The 22,300-nt window shown below is 33.1% G+C and overlaps 4 protein-coding genes and 1 long non-coding RNA gene across 8 annotated transcripts; 2 read left to right on the forward strand and 3 right to left on the reverse strand.

Moving 5' to 3' along the window:
- Positions 1-1,036: 1,036 nt before the first annotated feature.
- LOC123201331 (trafficking protein particle complex subunit 3-like) lies at positions 1,037-4,715 on the reverse strand. 3 transcript variants are annotated; one of them, XM_044616782.1, is made up of 6 exons: positions 4,579-4,715; positions 4,419-4,494; positions 4,222-4,319; positions 3,825-3,924; positions 2,896-3,078; positions 1,037-1,288 (listed from the first exon to the last, which is right to left on the reverse strand). In XM_044616782.1, exons 2-6 carry the CDS (start codon positions 4,473-4,475, stop codon positions 1,166-1,168), a joined length of 561 nt encoding a protein of 186 aa, XP_044472717.1. In that variant the 5' UTR covers positions 4,476-4,494; positions 4,579-4,715; the 3' UTR covers positions 1,037-1,165. The 3 variants fall into 3 exon arrangements, with proteins under 3 accessions (XP_044472717.1, XP_044472718.1, XP_044472719.1); XM_044616783.1 differs by having other exon boundaries at positions 4,419-4,482; positions 4,579-4,711; XM_044616784.1 differs by lacking the exon at positions 4,579-4,715 and having other exon boundaries at positions 4,419-4,572.
- A 4,322-nt stretch (positions 4,716-9,037) lies between these two features.
- LOC123201593 (polyubiquitin) lies at positions 9,038-11,384 on the forward strand. The gene is made up of 2 exons (XM_044617168.1): positions 9,038-9,193; positions 9,747-11,384. The coding sequence occupies exon 2, from the start codon at positions 9,747-9,749 to the stop codon at positions 11,118-11,120; it is 1,374 nt and encodes a 457-aa protein (XP_044473103.1). The 5' UTR covers positions 9,038-9,193; the 3' UTR covers positions 11,121-11,384.
- A 1,058-nt stretch (positions 11,385-12,442) lies between these two features.
- LOC123201595 lies at positions 12,443-13,734 on the reverse strand. The gene is made up of 3 exons (XR_006498859.1): positions 13,533-13,734; positions 13,114-13,260; positions 12,443-12,995 (listed from the first exon to the last, which is right to left on the reverse strand). It is a non-coding gene; the product is annotated as an uncharacterized LOC123201595 (long non-coding RNA).
- Positions 13,735-15,756: 2,022 nt separating this feature from the next.
- On the reverse strand, positions 15,757-16,469 carry LOC123201594 (2S albumin seed storage protein-like). Its single transcript, XM_044617169.1, has one exon. It carries the CDS (start codon positions 16,424-16,426, stop codon positions 15,950-15,952), a length of 477 nt encoding a protein of 158 aa, XP_044473104.1. The 5' UTR covers positions 16,427-16,469; the 3' UTR covers positions 15,757-15,949.
- A 2,451-nt stretch (positions 16,470-18,920) lies between these two features.
- On the forward strand, positions 18,921-21,020 carry LOC123201287 (protein translation factor SUI1 homolog 2). 2 transcript variants are annotated; one of them, XM_044616722.1, is made up of 5 exons: positions 18,921-19,080; positions 19,448-19,521; positions 20,327-20,532; positions 20,620-20,673; positions 20,760-21,020. In XM_044616722.1, exons 2-5 carry the CDS (start codon positions 19,485-19,487, stop codon positions 20,802-20,804), a joined length of 342 nt encoding a protein of 113 aa, XP_044472657.1. In that variant the 5' UTR covers positions 18,921-19,080; positions 19,448-19,484; the 3' UTR covers positions 20,805-21,020. The 2 variants fall into 2 exon arrangements, with proteins under 2 accessions (XP_044472657.1, XP_044472658.1); XM_044616723.1 differs by having other exon boundaries at positions 20,620-20,667; positions 20,754-21,020.
- Positions 21,021-22,300: the final 1,280 nt, after the last annotated feature.

Genomic DNA, 22,300 nt, shown 5'->3' on the forward strand with positions numbered 1-22,300 from the left:
AAGCCACTTTTGTTGACTTTTTCGTAACCTTCCATTGGCCACCGGCCTTGACTATAGCTCCACTGTCATTTGTCAAAAACCCCACTCAGAGGCTATGCTGCACTTTTCCCACCTCACTTTGATTGATTTGGGTTGTATACATTGAATCTGAACGCACCTGGGTTTCTGTAAAATTTTGTTACCATCTCCTCATTTTTCTCGAAAATATGTGGTTAAAAATTATTTAAAGATTATTTTAATTCCATAGACATAGTACGTATTAAAATATTATTAAAATAATATTAATTTTATTATAATTATATTTTTTTTAAATTAAAAATATGTGTATTTTTAATAAAATGAATAAAATAACAAACATTTTATATTAATTTTATCTATAAATATTTAAGAGTTTGATTTAAATAATTTTATTTTAAATAAAATATTATCAAAAAAATATTAATTCAAAAAATTATAAAATTTAAATTATTATTATTATTATTATTATTATTATATATGATAAAAAGATATATATATAATTATTATATTTAATTAAATATTAAAAATTAAAATATTATTTTACTTAATCGTATAAATATTATTATATATAATAATTTTAAAATATTTATTGTATTATTTGTTATAAAAAATATTAATAAAGATAATAAAATCAAAATTATCTCAATAATATTTTAATATAAAAATAACAATTTAATTATCTCATATATTATTTATAGTATCATTATTGATAATAAAATATTATTAAATTTTTTTATTATTTATTTAATCAAATAAAATATTATTAAAAATATAAGATAAATTCTCTAAATAAATTTTCAAATATTATAATAATTTCTACACACTAATTTTATAGAGAATCCATTTTTGTTTAGAAGTCTCTTTTAAAAGGCCAAGTACCCTCGAATTTTGAAACAGAAAACATTTGTTCAATTTGCACTGTGTGTGGTGGGGTGTGTGCGGTCAGTTTAAAAAACAAGTACGTCTAGTACTTTGCTGGCTTAGCATGATTCCTATGAAACGATTGTAAAGAAACATCTAGGGCAAAGAAAATCTATTCGGAGTTTCAGATAACAGTGTTTGTAAGAAGACAAGCTTCTAAATTGCTATCTTCAAGTGGAAGTACATGAATAAATTCAGTCTAGAAATCATGTGCAAAGGAAGTAGGTTACTCATCATCCTTGTAAGGGTACTCCTCGGGAACTTGCTTCACGAGTTTAACCTGCAGCTCAAATGCATCGTCCCCTCGAAGCACATCGCGGATCCAAGTGACTTCAGTCTTCATTGACACCTGGTGAGGTAAAAATTCAGACCACAATAAGTTGAACATATATGGACCATTCCACTAGTCAATTCTATGCGAATAAGCCTCGTTCTTTTATCAAAAAGATTGATTATTTCATAGGATCTATATTTTATTAAAGAAAGATATTGAGACACAAAAATAGAGGTAGAAAAATAAAGGTAATTTTAAAGCAAAAGGTCATTACAGTAACAAACACATTGTTGATGAGTGAATTTGTACCAACACAATAACAAAACTATCCAATGACGTTACATGTGAATGTGATGAGATAGCAAAAGAGAGTGTATATATGTATGTAAGAAACACAAAACAATCAAACAACAATATAAAGAGAAGTTTTTCCAGCATTCATAGTAATGTTATTACCCATTTTTATAATATATATACTAGGAACAATTATAAAGAGTGTTTCTCAGAGAATTTTAGAGGAATTTTGGAGAGAATTTAGAGAATATTAGTTTTGTACCAAAAGAGAAAAGACAGAAAATTCAAAAGGATACCCTTGCCTAGCCCCTCTCTTGCTTTTTATGCTCAAGTAGAGAAGTCATTGCTGTCATCCGGGTGCACGTGGTGCTTGAAGATTTTCTTTAGTCTACATGTCCATTTGATTAAGGAGATACGTATATTGTCAAAATCAACACACGTTAGAGATGGTTGGCTATAGCACCATTGCTTTAAATGTAATGCAATGCACCTTGTCTAGTTGGCTTAATCACTTTGCATCTAATATGCCACCAAAGCGTCAAAATCATCTTGAATTAAATGTGACACTATCCACTTGGTCAACAAAGTGATGATTATATTTAGTTGCCTACTCCAACAATTTGAATGCTTTACCTGACGGGGGATGCATGACCATGATCTAATAACTTAAATTTCCTCTTTCCGAAAGAGATACATCCTTCCCATCACACAAAGGTAGGAACCCAAGTATTCACTTTGTGCGGCTATTTAAATTTAGGTGACATAAGTTATCTACACATCATTGATGTGAATTGTCTACTAGCTCACCGTGGTGTGCCAAGTTGCTAGGATACTGCATGCTCACCAAATACTTGCCATATGGCAGCTAGGCAGGGTAAAGTTTACCGCGAAACACATATATCCAGTTTCTTCATCTCAATTTTAACATACAGGGGCAAGATCATAGGAAAGAAATGCCACTGGCATAGAAAAGAAAGTAATATAACAGATTAAGAAGTCGCTAACATTCACTATCATGAATTCATGATAGATAAGTTTAAAACAAGATCTTTTGAAAACAGATGACCTTGCATTTCCTAATAAGTCATACCCAGACATGTTGGATTCACCCACTAGCAACATCTTGCTTAGCATATAACAAAAAATATACACAATTGCAAGTGCCTAGCAGTGCAATTAACTTTATATGATAACCTCCACCATTGAACTAGCTCTTTCAGAGATCAGTGAAGTCTTAACTCTTCACAGCAACAAATATTAAGTGTAGGTGGCATATAAGAGACTGAAAGACTATATATTATAGTGCAGCAATAGAAAATATTGCGATCAAAGAAATCCCATAAAAAGGAAGGGCATCAAAGTTTGTGCAAAGAAGAAGTGGCACTCACCATCTCCAGTGCTCCTCTAATGACTCCACTCAATATATTGCAATAGTAAAGACCTTGAAAGGTATCAGGAAGCTCAACAAAATCCACCAGGGGATTATCTTCCAAAATTATACTGCAACATGTCCCATCAGCATCCCAGTTGGTCACTGATGCAGTAACCCCTAAGAACATTTTGAAACCCACCTGTACAGAAGTATTATCAGGCCATAAAAAGAGCCTAGTTTATGCTTAGGAGAGGAAATTGAGAAAGTACATCAACAGCAACCATGCAAACATGACTCATTTAATTTAATAAAGTGGACCCAGTCAAATAAGTTTCAACAATATTTACAGGTTGTGTAACTATTTAATATATCGTATGGAGATGCATCCTTTATCTTAAGGCATACTCACTAGCAGTAATAATTTTAGCTACAACAGTCCAACGTTCCGGGATCTAATTGTGGTTACAATTGCTTTGTGCTTACAAGAAGAGTGCAGAATAAACAAGTTGACCTGAAACGTAAATCAGCAACTACCCAGCATCAAGCAGAGCACAAAAAAATTGAAGCTACCGTAGATTTTAAAAGAATAAACCTCACTTGTAATTACAGGGTTCATATTTAACCAAGTTAAAGTGAAGCTCATAAGAGATGTTTATGTCAGGCCACTGTGAATCGATGAAGCATAATAATGCATGCATCAAGACAGACACAGATCAGTACACATAATTCACTCTCCACAAACAGACTTTGTGTATCCACCTTTCATTAGTCTTGAGACGACACAGAATGTTAGCAGTAATAATAAATTAGTATGAAATGGAAAGAAAAATTATATTAAAACACTGCCATATATGAGCAATATTGGTAAGTAGTAAGGACATTGACAAATTCTGGAAGATACAAAACTAATGTAGATGTTATATCCAACCTAGTTATTATATATACCTTTGCAATCACTTCAGCAGTCTCCTTAAAATCAACGCATCTAGAGATATTAGATTTTGCAAGAAACTCGTCAATTAATCGAATTCCAATATTGTAGCCCCTGCAAAGCAATCAAGTTCAAATGAACATGGACCAAACATCACATGTACAATCATCTAACCCTAGCAGTTCCATCAGACACTACAACATAAGCACTTAGGCCCGTCAGTGATATAAGACGGTTTAGCTTAATTCTAAATTGAATTTCAGATAAAACTATATTGAGATCTCCACCTAGTAAGACACATCAATTAAAACATTTACCAAGTTTTGATCTACAGTTTAGGGTTTAGCATTTCGGCTTTTACAGTAAACTGCGAAAAACGAGGTAAATATAAAGGTAAATCGAAAATCCTACATTTGATCAAGCTGTTTGTTAACTTCTTCAACCTCTTCCAGATCCGTGAGTAACTGACGCACAGTCGCGCCATAAGTTAGCGTAAAAAGCTCAGCATTCTACAGAAAAGGAATTCCGAATAGGAACAAATCATTCAACAAATGCAATATCACAAATCAAATTATAGAGACTATAGAGTAATTAAATCAAACGGTTACCACGCGTTCCATGTTGGCGAAGATTGCATCACCGGATCTTGGACCGACAGGCGCCATGGTGGATCTAAAGTGAAAACTGAGATTTCCTTCTCATTTTATGCTTTAAATTAAAGTAAAATGACATTAAAGGAACAAAATCAAGTGAAGTGAAACAGCGTACAAATGAGATAGTGGAGCTTAAACGACTTGTCGTTCCTTGCTTTCTTCTCCTTCCAAGAGCTACTCCGAATTGAATTCAATAAACGAAAGAGATGGTGAGCAAAAATAGGGATGACAATTTGAACCCATTTTAGGGTCCTGACCCTCCCCAACTTTAGCAAGAAGAAAATTTTTTGATAGAAACGAGAAATGAGACGAGAACGGAGATAGAGATAAAAAAATTCTCGCAATCAGAGAAGAGCCGAGAATGGGGATACATGTGTCTCCTCCCAACCCTGTCCCTTTCCCTCCCTAACCCCATTCTCGTTTCTTTGTATTAATATATTTATTTAAAATATTAATATATTTTTATAGTTTAAATTATTTATGTTTTTCAAATTTATTTAAATTTTTGTTGTATATATTAAAGTAGTTAATATATTATACTTGTGATATTTGAAATAGTGAATTAATTTTAATTTTATTTAATTTTGTTATTTAATATATTTATATTGTGTTTATAAAATATAAAAAAGTTTTTTTTTTTGCGGGTACGAGGAGAAGATTTTTCTTTGTAGAAAGAGGATGAAGAATAATTTTCATCCTCGTAACGAGGATTGGCCGACGACAGGGATTGATATCCCATATGGAAACGAGGACAAGGATTGAGATCCCCTCCTTATCTCTCCCAGTTGTCATCCATAAGTAAAAATTAAAATATTTGGTGATAATTTAATTGGTAATTAATAGATAAACTCTAAATAAAATGTTTTAAATAAATAAATAAATAAATAAATATATATATATATATATAGAGAGAGAGAGAGAGAGAGAGAGAGATTATAACCATGGACCATATTGATTGGACAGATAAACTCGTAATATAGTGATTAAACCTATAATCACTACATTAAATAAGTTAAAGTTTCACAAGCGTAGTAAAGGCTTGAATCCAAACTTTTTCTCTAGAAATTCTAATATTTCATTAGTTTTTTATTTTATAATTGGAGAACTCTATACACCAAGTAAGTCAAAGTTTCACAAGTATAATAGAGAGTTGAACCTATACTTTCTTTTTAGAAATTCTAATACTTTATTAGTTTTTTTTTTTAATAATTGGGAAACCTTATCCAACTTCGTTGGACAAGCAAACCTTGAGACATGATGATTTAACCTATATTCATTGTATCAGGTCCGTTAGATTTCGCTTTATATGCTTTCACTATTCAAACCCAAATTAATAAATCTAAGATTTCTCAATACGAGTAACAAGTTATTCCAATCTTTCACAAAAGGTTCTTTCTCTTTCCCACTCAAGCTAGCCTATAACCCCATTAATATATATTTCTTATTTAATGAAAATTGTTAACAAATATATAAAATTTATTGTCAATAGATCAATTTTTTTTTTTTTCATAAAATATAGGTTAAATAATCACACATAAATTTAATAGAAATGAGAAACAAAGAACTTCAACTATGATATCAATTATCCTTATTTATTTACCAATTTGATCTTAAATAGAAATTTTCCATATTGCACACATGAATTCAGTAAGAGTGAATAACATTTTCCCACTTAAGATTTGATGTTAAGACACTTTTCTACCTTTAGTTCGTATAAATAATATTAGACCAAAAACTGTTTCTTACCGAAGTTTTAATATAAAGACAAATACGCATTTGTATTAGATAAAAAATTTAAATACTTATTTACAGACTAACTTTTGTTAAAATTTTCAAGTAAAAGTATAATTGTTACCACTGAACCCTAAAATTTTTTAAGTTAACATCATTCATCCTCAGGTTTTAAAAATTAACACTTCATCTCTATTTTCAAAGTTTAAAAAGTTAACATATCACCCATAGAGTTTCATTTATTCTCCTCCATTCCCGAATGATCATTTTCCGACCAACCTCTCATTTACTGGTGCATCCTCTAGCATCCCAAACAACGATGCAACAACAAAGCTGTCATGAACGTGAAGGATCATGAGTAAATGTTTGGGCTTTTAATCTAATATAGGTGTATATTTATCTTTATGTTAAAACTTGAGTGTAAAATAGTTCTTTGGCCAATAATACTTAATCATCTAAAATCAAATTAAAACAGTATTATAGAATAAAATTACTATTTTATTTTTTAAAATTATAATATATTAATAAAAGTTAAAATTAAATCATTTGAATAATCAAGTTATTAAGAGCCCATTTCTTTTGCTTCGCTTTCATCTTTACCCATTTTTTCTTACTACTTATAAATAGGGACGTTAATAATATATCTTCGTATATTTAAAAATAAATTATAATTTTTAAAATATAAAAATTATGTAATTTTATAATTCAATGTAAAATTTGATTGTCTTCATATATTAGTATTATAATTATAATTTTATAAATTAATTATTAATTCAATTAACTAATTTTATAAAAGGGTAATAATTTTTCAAGATAAAATCGAGGAAGAATTTCTTACTTTTTGGGCAATTCTTTTTTTTTTTTAAGGCCAGTCCTTGGATTCCAAATAAAGGCTGAAAGCAACCAATAATGTTGCCTAGATTTATAAAATTGAATTTTCATTTGAAAACAAAAAGGCAAAAATCTTGCGGATTTTAATATGATTTCTTTTTTGTTTACTTTATCATAAAAGTGATGGTGACGTGTAGCTAACTCCGTCAGAGAAATTCCAACGGCAGAAGTAACGGCCACCAACCCATCCACTCCATTCTCTAATCACAAGAAAAACAAACCCATTCGCTTTTCCTTTGCGTGAGGGCGTGGCTTCATATTCCCTGGTTATCTCAGTTGAAATTCCCAACACACCCTTGAAGGTTGAGATACTACAAATACAGTTACGCATAAAATCTTCATGGAATGTTTTGTTAATATATTTAGTTATTTGCATCCTTAAGGTATGCACTAAAGGTAGTATAAAATTATATTTTATTGTAAAATAATTAAAATTTTATATCGTAGGTGAAAAATCTCCATCAAAATTATTAATAGTTGAAAGATTTTTACAAGATTCAACTATAACTTACTCTATATTCACAATTATATTATTGATTCATTAATATGGATGACAACGTAGCAGGGTAGGATTTAACACCTTAATTCCCATCATAATTCCTATAGGCGAGATTTGTTCAAATCCTGATATAGAGATAATGGAGATTTCACATCCCTTACCTCTTGGAAATTTTTTCCTCCCTTTTGCTTCCTCACCCGTTAGGGGAAGATTCCTCTCCCTATTCCCCCTAAGAAAAACAATGAAATATGTATTAAATAACAGAACATGTTTATAATAATTTAAATTTTTTTAAGGGTAATTTAGTTTTTAAGTGTTAAAATACATAAGAAAAGTGATAAATCCAGAAAATAATGAGTCAAGAAGAGATAATATGAGAATATATATATTTTCATCCTCAATTACTAGGATTTTAGCTATTCTTATCATCGTTTTTATTAAAGAATCTCTTTTCATTTAGGGATGGATGGGGCAGGAACTTAGTTTAGAGGGTTGAATTGTCATCCTCGCTTATCAAAATAAATTCTAACATGGTTATCATAAAAAATATTATAGATGCCTTTAAACCTTGTTACAATCTTTAATTTACAAAAGAATAAGTTAAGGTTACATGTGTAACTGAATACAAAACCCATAATATCATAAATCTTAGATTATGTTTTCCCAAGAGGATAGAAGAATAATTGTGCCCTAATTAGAAATTGTTTTATGATAATAAGAAATCGCTACTATATATTAAGTAGATTAAGGAAACACTATTAATTGATACCTTTTCAGTTGTTTTATAAATGTGAAATTTTGTATCCATATCTTGAGTCAACTAGCATATAGATGATATATCTAATCACTAATCGTATGAATTTTTGTATTATGACAGATAATCATTTTATAGATATCGAATTCGTAAATTTTACCAAAAAGGAGTTTTGACACATAACTTATTTGAGGTTTTAAAAATATTTTAAAATAAATATTCTAAATTTATAAAACATGAAAATTATTAATGTAATTTTGTTTTAAGTAAAAAAATATATTTACCATAGAACAAGCGTTTAGAAGAAGAGTCCAAAAACAACTTAAGCTCACATTTTCCAATGGACAAGTGCAGCAAACTAAAAACTTCTGTTCACACAACAACAACCACAAAAAAGAGTGTACTCTTCAAGGCTTATTAAAGTTCATACAACGATAAAAGCTTAAAGGGGATAATACGGCACCTCAAAAACTGGGGAGAAGCTACCGCAAAACTGGGCAGTTTTGTCATTTTGGTCAACATATGATTTAAAAAAATTATATTTTTATACCTTTTATGTGTCGCGTGGTTACACTCGTGCTAAACGAGCGTGACTATATATCGCTTTTAAGAGCTGCCAAAATATCCGCCTGACGTTTTCATCAAAAGCGGCTATACTTGGCGTATGGGCCAACAAAGGCATCAGCGAATTGAAACACGTGGCCACCATTGGTTGGAGGGATATTTGGGTAGTTTTGTCATTTCGATCATCAAGTATCGCTATAAATCGGGCTACCCCGAGCCTTTCTTCTTCGCCAATTCTTGGAAAATCATCTCCTATAGCTACATAGAAGCCTTCGTTAAATTTCTGTCAAGGTAATTTCCTGTATTTTCTTTCTTATTTTTAATAATAATATTAGAGATAATAGGCTTGTTAATTGTAAATAGGCATAGATATCTTTTAATTTCGTGAATTAGGGTTCTGGTTTTGTTCTTGCTGATCCTTTTTTTTTTTTAAATTGTTGATCTGTGATTGTTACTGGTGATCTGTTGTTTAGATCTTTTATATTACGTTTTAGGGTTTGCTTGTTGGTGTCTTAATGTCTATTTTGGGAAAAGGATCAATCTTGTTGATGTTTAATGGGTTTCTGTTTGTTAACTCTGAATTTGTATGATTGAGTCTGTTATTACCGAAAATCTCAATTACTTTTTATGCTTCCTTAGAGATTATTTCCTTTGTTAATTGTTTGTCAAGTATAATCAATTCTAGATCTAAAGCTTTCCTCTGTATGGCTAATATATTCTTTGAGATTGTATACATGCTTATGATTACCTAATTGTTTTATGAAGAATACATAAGGTGATTTACGTTGTTGCTTCTCTTTTTCTGTGTTATTGTATTCTTATTTAGTGTTTGTTTTATCCGTAGATGCAAATCTTTGTCAAAACTCTCACTGGAAAGACAATCACCCTAGAGGTTGAAAGCTCTGACACTATTGACAATGTCAAGGCCAAGATTCAGGACAAGGAAGGGATTCCCCCAGACCAGCAAAGGCTTATCTTTGCTGGAAAACAACTTGAGGATGGGCGTACCCTTGCCGATTATAACATCCAGAAAGAGTCGACCCTTCACTTGGTCCTTCGTCTCAGGGGTGGAATGCAGATCTTTGTAAAAACCCTTACTGGAAAGACAATCACGCTTGAGGTGGAAAGCTCTGATACCATCGACAATGTCAAAGCCAAAATTCAGGACAAGGAAGGGATCCCCCCAGACCAGCAAAGGCTCATCTTTGCCGGCAAGCAACTTGAGGACGGACGCACTCTTGCTGACTATAACATTCAGAAGGAATCCACCCTTCACCTGGTCCTTCGTCTCAGGGGTGGTATGCAGATCTTCGTGAAAACCCTAACTGGAAAGACAATCACCCTGGAGGTGGAAAGCTCTGACACCATTGACAATGTGAAAGCCAAAATTCAGGACAAGGAAGGAATCCCACCAGACCAGCAAAGGCTTATCTTTGCTGGCAAACAGCTTGAGGATGGACGCACACTTGCTGACTATAACATTCAAAAGGAGTCCACCCTTCACTTGGTCCTTCGTCTCAGGGGTGGTATGCAGATCTTTGTGAAAACACTTACTGGAAAGACCATTACCTTGGAGGTTGAGAGCTCTGACACCATCGACAATGTTAAGGCCAAGATACAGGACAAGGAGGGCATCCCACCAGACCAGCAGAGGCTGATCTTTGCCGGTAAACAACTTGAGGATGGTCGTACACTTGCTGACTACAACATCCAAAAGGAGTCAACCCTCCACTTGGTTCTTCGGCTCCGAGGTGGTATGCAGATCTTCGTGAAGACACTTACTGGGAAAACCATTACTCTGGAGGTTGAGAGTTCTGACACCATTGACAATGTGAAAGCGAAAATCCAGGATAAAGAGGGCATCCCACCAGATCAGCAGAGGCTTATTTTCGCTGGTAAGCAGCTTGAAGATGGGAGGACACTTGCAGACTACAATATCCAGAAGGAATCCACACTTCACTTGGTCCTTCGACTCCGTGGTGGAATGCAGATATTTGTTAAGACCCTCACTGGAAAGACTATAACTTTGGAGGTTGAGAGTTCAGATACCATTGACAATGTCAAGGCTAAGATCCAGGATAAGGAGGGGATCCCACCCGACCAGCAGAGGTTGATTTTTGCTGGAAAGCAGCTGGAGGATGGAAGGACCCTTGCTGATTACAACATTCAGAAGGAGTCCACCCTGCATCTTGTGCTCCGTCTCAGGGGGGGTTTCTGAGTTTGGTCATGTGCTTGCTTATGTGAATCTGTTTGTTCTGCCTTTGTCATTTTGAATCCGTGGTTATGTTTGTGGCATGGTCTGGCTGCAGGCCAATGGTTTATGTCTTAAATAAGTTGTCAAAACTCTTTTTGAAGTTTTTTAAGTTCTATAATTGTCGCACAGTGTTTCTTAGATACTGTTATATTGGTCTTGTTTAGATCATGTAATCAGTTCTAAGAACACAACCATCTTAAATAAATACCTATAGTGTCGTTTATTATATATCCTTGGGGGGTTTAATCTGACTTGAGTGCCATATGTATTTGTTTGCTTTCACTGAGTGATTACGTGCAGGCTCATTTCATTATAAAAACCGGAAATATTTATGTGGTAAATTCGGAGTACTGGATCTGAAACAAGAATGGTGGAAATTTCATTAAAATAAATAAAAAATCCCTGACTTCAGCCCCAATTTCACCTTTACTCTTTTGAATAGCATCAACCAACTTAACAGTAACACAGTCAATTCACTCTGTTTTATAAACGACTTAGAGAATCGATTAACTTCAATCAATCGTATATCTATGACATCTTAATATTCAATGCAAAATGAAGATGAAAAATTCACAAACATTCCCCTTTATCTGTGTATAATGGGTTAAACTTAGGCAAAGATGCGGTGTGTATAAAGGGTTCAAACTTACACAAAGACAAATTTTATATAAAAGATAATTTCGGTTAACCCTAATCTATTGACCATAAAGATAGAGCTGTTGAGTTAAAGTTTTTTTTTGTATAGACTCCATGAAAAATGATTATTTTGATTAATTATGCTGTAAAAAATTTTTCAGCGTGCGTTAGAAATAACTTTGTAACCTACTCCTCAACAAGTATATGTGACAATTGAAGAGTAGTTGTAGGCTTGACCAACTCTAATATGTTTTATATTAGCTAGTTTTGAGGATTAATTTGTTTCATTTTATCCTAATAATATGCTCATAATAGTTAAATTATATATCAAAATTCTAATTTTTTGTATAGTATCATATCATATGATACAATTTTAAAATAATAAAAAATTATAACTGATATATCGTTATTTTAAAAAAAATATTATAAATACTTTCAAAATTTTAAAATTTCTCATATACATACATATTACATTATCTTTTATTTTTAAATATATCGATTCGTGTTAATAAAATATATTGTATTATACAATATGTCTACTGTTTCATATTAATTTGATCTATCTCATGATACGTATCGTTTTCTTTTTGTATCATATCATGTTGTATTACAAGATATTGATAATTATGAATACACATACAATTCTTTTCCAAGAGTATCCTGTTTTGTTTCAAACATAATTTTTTTTAACCATAAAGAAATCAGTATGTACTAAAGACAACGAAGACTTCCTTTCTTCTGGTACACATGTGGTTACTTGCATCTGTGTCTAGGTACCACACATAGATGCATTATGTGTTCTAGAAACTGTCATCTCCCAAACGAAGACTTCCTTTCTTCCAACAACTGTCAACTTTGATGCATTATGAACGAACAAAAGTGTTGGTTCGTGTTCGATATTGTTGAATTCTTCAACAATGTTCGTCCTTGAAAGTATTCTTCTGTTCTGGAATATAAGCCTCTTCTTCTTCTGGAGTAGGATCCATATAACAAATGTCAACAATATCCCATAGGTCCTGTAAGCCGAATAATGCCTTGAATTGAATGCACCATTTTCTATAGTTGTCTTTAGTTAGCATAAGTACATGGAGTTGCACTAGGTTAGAAGCCATGATTTTTTAGATCATAGTGAAGCTCTGATACCGCCCTCGGTTCCTTTGGTGTTCACAAAAAATTTAAGTTTGAAACATACTGGAACTAATCCTAAAAATTAACAAAAAACAAATGATCATAGGAGTTAGTAAAATTGATAAAGTACTAAAACTTTCAAAGAGGAGGTTTTGATTCAAATATCTATCTTGCTTATAGAACTCTGACTTACCCAGTGTGAAGTTCTCTACCAGAAGACAAATGAAGCTGAGCATGGAAAATTGACTTCCCTAGTGCAGAGTTCTCTACCAGAAGACAAAGGAAGCTTGAAGCTCTGATGCCGCCTCTGGTTCCTTTGGTGTTGACAAAAAATTTAAGTCTGAAACATGCTAGAATACACTAAATCAGATATGACCATACAGAGAAAGAACACTGTTATCTCTTATATTCATTTCACTTAACTACATCACCCTTTTATAAGAGAGTTAGATGCACTTTATTGGACAAAATGAAACAAACTAATCCTAAAAATTAGTAAAAAACCCAACTAGTAAAATAGCTATGGGACTTAGCAAAATTGATGGAACACTAAAACTTTCAAGAAAAAGTTTTGGTTTAAATATCTATCTTGCTTATGAAACTCTGACTTACCAAGTGAGGAGTTCTCTACCGGAAGACAAATGAAGCTTGATGAGCATGGAAAATTGGCTTACCTAGTGGGGAGTTCTCTACCAGAAGACAAAGGAAGCTTGATGAGCATTGAAAAAAAAATGTGTTCATGAGATATAGTGAGAAATCCAAAGCCTAAAAGTTGTATAATCCTCAAACAAGAAGATTGGTGGTAAGTAGAGATGTTATTTTTGATGAAGCAACAACATGTGGCAGTGACGTGGTAAGAGGTAGGCAAGCTTATTTGAAGCCAAGTAATGTGGTTTTCGTTCATCTATGATCTGGTTGTGGATCAACTGACGGTGGAGTGTGGATGCTTACACGTTGAAATTTCATTCAGATGCTGCCAGTTGTATAACACTCTGCTCTCGTAAGGTTTTGAAGGTTTTAACACTTTCGTTTGCTTGTGGGGGCAAATCACATGGCCTTGTGCGGCTGTCTGATGGCTGCATGCATATTTATGCTATCACCGCATATGGAATTTGAAACCACAATGTAGATACCGACAACATATTAATATGAATACAGAATCCACATACAACAGAATATCATTAATCACATCAGTCATAATGCCTTTCAAATTGGATTTAAGAGATATCTTTAATGCAGTCTGCTAAACATTGATCATAAACATGAGAAATATTGTTCGCGTGACATCAGCTGTTGTTGTCAAGGTTGGAATTCGGGTTAAGCCAAGCCCTGCTCGACTTGAATGCACTTAAACTCGAACTCACTTTAAAAGTGTTTAAGTTTAACTTATTTACGAGGAGTACAACTTAAGTTTGATTTAAGTTTTAGTTTAAATTAAGCTTTGAGTTTAGTTTAATAATGTAATTAAGCAAAAATAATTGAAACGATGCCATTTCAATTATTTATTGATTAAAATAATATCGTTTTAGTCAATTCATATCAAAATTTTTTAAGCTCGCAAACTTTGACAAGTCAAATACTTCTAAAACTTGAAAATATTTAATTTTCAAACTCAATTTTAAGTTTAAACTCACCTAAATTGAACTTGTTCTAATCGAACTCTAACTAGAATTCAAACAAACTTGGTTTGAATTTGACCCTAGTTGTTGTTTAGTGAAAGTAAACAACAAAAAAGAAGTAAATTAAATATAAGATTCTACTTTTTTTTTTTTTTAATGAGAAACCTCATCTGAATGAGATCATTCTTTCAGAGTTGAACTAACCACACCTAATAAGATAAATTTTAGGTCTAATAACTGATCGCATAACTATTAAATAAGATAAGTCAAGAATTTGATCATGATATATTATCAGAGGATACTTGAACCTATACTTTCTTATATATGAAATATTATCTTTTATCATTTAAACTACTTCTTCAGGTGAGATTATGAGTTTTGCATGTAAGGTCGCTACATGGAAGAAGAGATGGGGGAGGTTTCCATGGGGTGGCCCTGCAAGTTTTAGTGATAGAATTTATTCTGCAGGTGGATCACTGTCACGCAATGGCTGCCAGCTACCATACAAACTCAAAATTACTTCCTTTCTTCTGTCCATCTTCCATCTTCAAAATGCAATATTAGGTGGGTTGCGTCGTGTAATCGCTGCATATACCAAATACCTAGAAGTACAGGGCAGCCGCAGGCTGGTGACACGCATGTTGCCATAACTACTTTTGTTTTCTCTGATGAGATCTCCTGCAATTTCTCAACTGATCGACTACCTTTGAGTCATATAAAACAAACCTTTAAATTTTATATTATTAATTAATAAATTAGTTTTTTTTCTTAGAAATTGATTAATTTATAAATAAACTTTTTTTTTTCACATTTATTTTTTTTGGAAATGAGAAATTCCACCCAAGTTGACTCTTTTTTTATATGAGAGAATTTCATCCTAATCAAACTGGCTTCTGAGATTGAACGGGTACAGTAAAATGTCATCAAAGAGAATTTAAACTTACATTCTCTCATGCATTAAACCCCTTCATTACCACGCATGCAACTCTTTGGAGGCAATGCTTTCACATCATCAAAATCCAAAATGGTTGTTCTTATAGAGAGAAAAATGCTTTCCCATCTTCTTAATCCGATATGACTGAAGGGTCTTCTTTTAAGGGTACTTCCGGAAAAGATCCATGGGCATAATATATATATATATATATTGGATGGCTGATTAGTAAGTATGATCAAGAAAATTATGTAATACTTTAAACGATGCATGAGGGGGAAATATATAAAGACCATAACTAGAAACCCTTATAGATTAAGAAACTTCGATTTCCATAGCCTCTAAACAACAAAGACGCTCACACAAACACACACGACAATGTGCTTTATTTTTCTACTAGAAATTAGTCACCCTCCTCTGCATCCAAAATGCCGAAGCACTAAGTGAACTTTGGTATTCTTTTGTTTCAAGCTTCTCCTCTAAGAAGATAATTGGTAGGGTGAATTGAGGTCGCACCCTTGCCTGGGTTGAATGTTGCACCTGCGAGGAATCTCACTGGCGATTTCCATGGCCTCTCTAATCTCCTCACCTCTCAGTTGTCCCTGCTGCAGCTGCTGCCTCACGACCTGCTCCAATCCCTGGCATCGGCATCGGTTGTCCAACTCCTGCAACTGCTGGCAGCATTGGCGAAGGTGGTGTTGTTGTTGTTGTGGGTTGATTATGCCACGGAGGTCCCAGGATTGTTGGCCTTGGACCTCCTGCCTCAAGTGCTGTTGGCACTGCCTGAGCTGCTGCTGCCTTTGGATTTGTTCTTGGCAGCTTTGGTGGTGGTGGTGGCGGCTGGAGTTTTCTTCATCGATCTCGATTGTGGCGCGGTAGATAGAGGCATTGGCCACGAGGAGGAAGAGGGCGAAGGAAGCTAGAAGGAGAGAGAGCTTTGCCATTTCTTGCTGCATGTGTTCGATGATGATGCTTTTGTGGGTTGTTGCTGGGATTTGGAGTGGTGGTGAAGGGGAATTTATAGGAGAGTTAGGGGTTTGCATGGTGATAGCGTGTTAGATTGGGCGTTCAGGGTGAGGATTTGGTGGTTGTGACTGAACGTCACACGTAGATTTTTCATGCAATTGCTGGCATGAAAAGTTTTGTAATTTTTTGATGCGGCTGATGCCTCAATAGAATCCTGAGATAACTAGAACTGAATAACCATAAATTTAATATACATGAACGGAATGAAAACATTGACCTAATTCCATAGGATTTACGTATAAAGTATAGATTACTGAATTGAAAATCTTACGGTTATAAGAATATTTGCAACACCATAAATTCTGAATTCAAAAGGCTATTAGGATTACCTACACCGAAGTAATCGGTTTTCCATTCCTAAAATCTCTTTTAAATTACATATTTTCATATATAAAGTCATAAAGATATATTATATAAATTTCGGAAAAGAGACCTAACATATATATAATAGGTTATCAGGCCTGTCAAAGATCTAATAAACTTTGAAGTTTATTCTAATATTGTCTACTTAAATAATCACTTTTAAGCATATTAAATTTATTTTTATTCATCATTAAATTAATTTATAAATTATTATTAGATTATTAAATCTGATTTATTAAACTAAACTTATAATTAATGTGCGTACAAATTATAAATTTTTTTAACGGATAAAACATATCTACAATTAATAGGAGGTTTCCATCTATTTTACTTATATATAAGGTCTTGCACCTTAATATACATATGAACTGCGTTTTCTTTTTTTCGTTTTTAATCATACCATAAGATTTCTAATTATAATTGTGTTTCCCCTCTGAATTCAAAGGAGGCATGAAATGTGTGTATATATATATCAATGAAACTATGTGTACTTATTATAGATACATAAATATATACACATATTTGTTGGTGAGGTTTGGGGTGATGGTGAGCCCACCTTTTCGTTAAAATTCACCGTTTATGTTAAGGATAAAATTGTTATTTAACTAAAAATATTTAAAAAACAAAAAAAATCATATTTCCCTACTTAGATTAAAAATCTAACAATTTCTCCAACCTAAAGTTTGCAAAGTAATCATTTTCCCCCTTGGGGTTCATTTTCAAGCAAACTTTGCCATTTCCAATAGCATTCTCTCCCCCTCCTTGCTTCTCTCTTCTTCTCGCTCTCTCTCTCCTTGGTCGTCTTTGTCAGAGATGAAGACGATTCGTCATTTTCATCTCTAATGAAAACGACAGGGGAGGGCAATGAGAGAGACCAAGAGCGAGAGAAAACGTCAACGACCAGAAGGAAAGTAATCACTGAAGAGGAGAAGAAAAAATCTTAAAGATGAAATAGTTACTTTTCAAACGAGTGACAAAATTGTTAAATTTTTAAATTAAATGAGGAGAAATATGATAAATTTGAGTTTTTTAAAAATATTTTTATGTAAATACCCTCAACTCTAACGATAAATTTTAACATAAGAATGAATATTTAGGATTACGAAATTTAACAGGTGAAACATTGTCATTTTAGCAAATCTTGTGTGGGAATTAATCTGTCGGCCTTCATATATATATTTCCTGATAGCATAAATGCAGCAAACCAGAACACTTTCAAACCCATTTCAAAAAGCCTACTTCTTGTCATTAAGGAGATCGATCAATGATTCATCTGAACAAGTCATAAATATAGAGGAGTAGCATTTTGTCCAAACTGAGCCTTAGTTTGCTTGAGTTTAGATTCGAAAGGTTATCAATGGGCAAAGTTGGAGAGGTAAATAGTATTATTGAATGAACAAACGAGTCAATTTCTCTTCAAGTTATTGAGCTGAAGCTCTGATTAAAGATTGATTTATTTGATTCTAATCGTAGATTCAAACTAAATTAACTTGGAATGATCTATCTTTAGACCACTTTTTCAGGGTGAAATTGATCACACCATGTAAAACCCTAGTCCAATGGATCAAGCCCAACACCGTTACATTAAATAAATTAAAATTTTAATATTAAAATATTATTGTAAAAGGTATAAATTCTTACTCTCCTATTTGAAATCTTTCTCCATTGTCAAGATCCAATTCTTATGAGTAAACATTTATAATTTTGGCAGTGTTGAAGTTTAGACTGAGCTGTATGGGCCACAATTTGGGCCGGTGCCACTATAGTCCAATACTTTTTCAACTATTCGATACGGCGTCGTTGTACTGAAGCCTGATTCTCCCTATATTACGTGGCAATGCCACTATGACGAAATGTACAACGTTTTCTCCGGGATATTCATCAATAAAACTGAAATGACAATTCTAGCCTTCTATAAATTACCCAAATTCACGCTTTCCCCTCTCGGTAAAAGGCACGCTCGCCCTTTTATGTCGCCAGCTGTCTTTATTCCACATGTTAGTTAATGACCCGTAGAAAATTAAAAATTATACTCGCGCGAGTATGCCATAAATCTTACTCACCTAACCTTAAGAATTTTGTTTTTTCATAATTCCCATTCTAGATCCCTTTCGTAACATTTCAGTCACCAGACGCCAGCCTTCGACTTATCCGGATTAGGGTTTCTTTTGATCTCATCGATCAGGCTTTCCCCAACCTCTAACCCTAATATACGGATCAGGTAATCCACGAGCCTAATAGTTTCTGCTGCAAAGATTTCTTTTTCTTTCTTTAATTTTACTTTTGGTGTGAAAATTTGGGGTTTTAATATTGAATGATTTGTTTCTTTTTTATTATGCTGAAAATTAACTATCTTTATAGTTTTAATTACTGGAGACTTTGGTTCGGATTAATTTAATTCTTAAAAAAGTGTCTTTTTTGTAAAATGTTTGACATGAAGTGAAAATAATTGTTTTGAACATGTTAGCGGTAAAATCGATCTTTGTGATGTGTTGTTCTTGGCATTATTTTTTGTGTTGGAGGGTAATTGAGGCTTTAATTCTGTGTGTAATTGAGTTTGTTTCTGATATGTTGACTTTGCTATGTAGGTCTGAGTTCTGGTTGTGAAGTCATCAGCCAAGGTTCATGTCTGATCTCGATACCCAGATTCCAACTACCTTTGGTAAGCTTCTTTATGGATTATGTCACAACTATGTTTCTTGTTGCAAATTGTTTGAATCTCTCTATATTTTGTACTTTGCGATTATTGATTTCTTGCATGAGAAGCACGCTTGTGTATGGTTGAGTCTCGATCAAGGTGGGTTTTATGAACTACCCTCGTGTAGGATTGGCATAGGATTATAGGAGAGGATTGCATTTTAGGTTTTAAATTATAGTGTTATCTTAAATTAGGATAGTGATAGCAGAGTTAGTACCATAGAGTTCTGTATGCTTGCCTATGTACCGGCATAATTTGAAACTCTGAGATGTTACAATTTTACCCTGTACCAAATCTAAGTTTATTTGGGGAAGATTATGTGCAAAAATGACTGTTAGTGAATATCGATCTTGTTATTGTTTATTATTGGATTGTGAGCTTGTTCTGTACTGATTTTCATCCATCTCTTATAGTATTATACAATATCTGCTGACCTGCAAATTTGTAGTTTTTTTAAAATTCAATTCCAAAGAGCACCTCTAGAATCTAATTTAGAGTTTGTCTGTTATAGAAACCTAGTTTAGGTGTGAAAATGTAATTGCAAGCTGGCATTTTACTTGTAATATATAGATGATAATTTTCTGATGTGAAACCACCACCTTTTTTTTATTACTTTAGATTCTTGATCTATCTAGTTACAATACTATTTGTTCTATTCCCGTTATATTGTTCTTCTTTTTCGGTTGCTGTCTTTTCCAATTATTATACACCAACTGAGATTGTGAGCTCTAATGGAAAGCCTAACTGCTCTGTTTTCTTGGGGTGATAGATCCGTTTGCTGATGCAAATGCTGAGGACTCAGGTGCTGGGACAAAGGAGTATGTGCATATTCGTATCCAGCAAAGGAATGGTAGGAAAAGCCTGACAACTGTCCAGGGGTTGAAGAAAGAATTCAGCTACAACAAGATCCTCAAGGACCTCAAGAAGGAGTTCTGCTGCAATGGTACAGTTGTCCAGGACCCTGAATTAGGACAGGTACATTGCTATAATCCACCTAGCTTAATCAACTGTCTATTTCCATTCTTATCATCACCGACTTATTAAATTTCTGGGCATATATAGGTTATTCAGCTTCAAGGTGACCAGCGTAAGAACGTGTCCACCTTCCTTGTCCAGGTACATTTTATTTCTCCATCTTTCGATTTTCCTGTTGCATTAATTGTATCTTGATCCTATTTTTACTAAGTCATTCTGAGTTGCAGGCTGGCATTGTGAAGAAAGAGCACATCAAAATGCATGGTTTTTAAGCTGCTGCATCTCAACCGACTGCACACTGTATGCTCCTAATGTCAGTGCAGAATATGCTATCATAAAACTACTTATATGTTGGTGCAATTATATCGTGGTTATTTCCTTAGTTTGATATGATGTAGGCATTTCGTCTTACTTGTGTTTCCTAGTTCTCTGGATTATGTATTGTAGAATGATAATGGAATGCTATGCAGTCTGCTTTTCCCCTTCAACTTGTTATCGAAATTTAAGACTCTACATTCCTTAAACGCTATTTGTGCTTTACGGAGAGGTGCTTGCCAATAAAAGCAGGCCCAAATATTTTACTTGTTTTTGCAGCTGTTTCTGTAGGAACTTTATAATTGCAGATTGACAAAAAGGCATTCTGGTGATGTGTAATTGCATCTAGATACAAATTTTTTATTGTGTGAAATCAATCTCTTTGTTGTTAAGAAGATGGCCTTGGTCAAGTCGCTCTCCACCCATTGCTTGAGAAGTAAAATTATTTTATTCCTTGAGCTTTGCTGAACTCTTTTTTAAAGGGTCGATACAAATCGGATTGAGTTCAAACACTATCTAATGCAAGTTAAATTTAAATAAAAAATAGTTTGGTTTGAATTTCATCTCAGTTTGTTGAGTCAAAATTAAAAATGATTGGAGTTCAAATAGAAGAAATTATGATTTGGTTTGAATTTATGATTTAAACATGTGGTTTGAATTTGTAGTTTGGATTTGTGGTTCTAGTTTTTGGTTCATTGAAAAAATGATGTCGTTTTGTTTAATAATGAATGAAATGATTTTCTTTGTAAATAAGTTTTCAAGTCATGAATTGAATCTGCGGATTTGAATTATGAATTTGATCTGAAGTTGATTTATGAATTTAAATTATAAATTTGAGTTAAACTTGAATTTAAACATTTTTTTTGTTTGAGTTTGTTTTAGTTTAAAAAATAAGTGGACTCTTTTGAATTAAACTCGGATTGAATTTAAATTAAATGAATTCATATTGAATTGAACTAATTTTTAAGATTAAGTTGATTTAGCTCTATTTTTCTTAGAACATTTATCTCAAAAGGATCAATGAGTTGGAATTGATTGATCCTTCATAAATATCGAAGTTCAAGAATAAGGGGCAGCCGATATTTTGGTTTCTGTGGTGTAGTGTCCGTTCATTTGCAAGAAAAAAGATGTTAATCCTTCTTCAATCCAATCAATTGTGTGTCTGAGAAACGAACATAAAATCCAGAAATACATGGCTAGAGTGACTCTGCCGAAAGCCTTGATAGGTAAAGTTAAAAGGAGATGGCTAACTTTGACCTTCTATTTTTAATTGCCATTTTGTCGCATGCTTTTAACTCCAGGCGAATAATACTTGCCGACATCGCACGCTACAATTACTACCAGCCATAGTTGCCCAACTTTTGTCGGTTCTGTTGATTGCTGGTTGACAAGGGGTTATTTAAAAATGAGCAAAATATGTGCCCTTTATGCATATATAATATTTTTTTTTTTG

This window comes from Mangifera indica, chromosome 18, assembly GCF_011075055.1.
Source record: "Mangifera indica cultivar Alphonso chromosome 18, CATAS_Mindica_2.1, whole genome shotgun sequence".
In the NCBI taxonomy this organism is placed as follows: Eukaryota; Viridiplantae; Streptophyta; class Magnoliopsida; order Sapindales; family Anacardiaceae; genus Mangifera; species Mangifera indica.

Bases quoted from the DNA above. Each gene is read 5' to 3' on its own strand.
- LOC123201593 (XM_044617168.1), top strand. From the start codon at position 9,747: ATGCAAATCTTTGTCAAAACTCTCACTGGAAAGACAATCACCCTAGAG.
- LOC123201287 (XM_044616722.1), top strand. From the start codon at position 19,485: ATGTCTGATCTCGATACCCAGATTCCAACTACCTTTG. The intron at 19,522-20,326 runs GTAAGCTTCTTT...TTGGGGTGATAG, and splicing joins CCAGATTCCAACTACCTTTG to ATCCGTTTGCTGATGCAAAT. The intron at 20,674-20,759 runs GTACATTTTATT...TCTGAGTTGCAG, and splicing joins TGTCCACCTTCCTTGTCCAG to GCTGGCATTGTGAAGAAAGA.
- LOC123201331 (XM_044616782.1), bottom strand. From the start codon at position 4,475: ATGGCGCCTGTCGGTCCAAGATCCGGTGATGCAATCTTCGCCAACATG. The intron at 4,320-4,418 runs GTAACCGTTTGA...CCTTTTCTGTAG, and splicing joins TCGCCAACATGGAACGCGTG to AATGCTGAGCTTTTTACGCT. The intron at 1,289-2,895 runs GTGAGTGCCACT...TTACCTCACCAG, and splicing joins TTAGAGGAGCACTGGAGATG to GTGTCAATGAAGACTGAAGT.
- LOC123201594 (XM_044617169.1), bottom strand. From the start codon at position 16,426: ATGCAGCAAGAAATGGCAAAGCTCTCTCTCCTTCTAGCTTCCTTCGCC.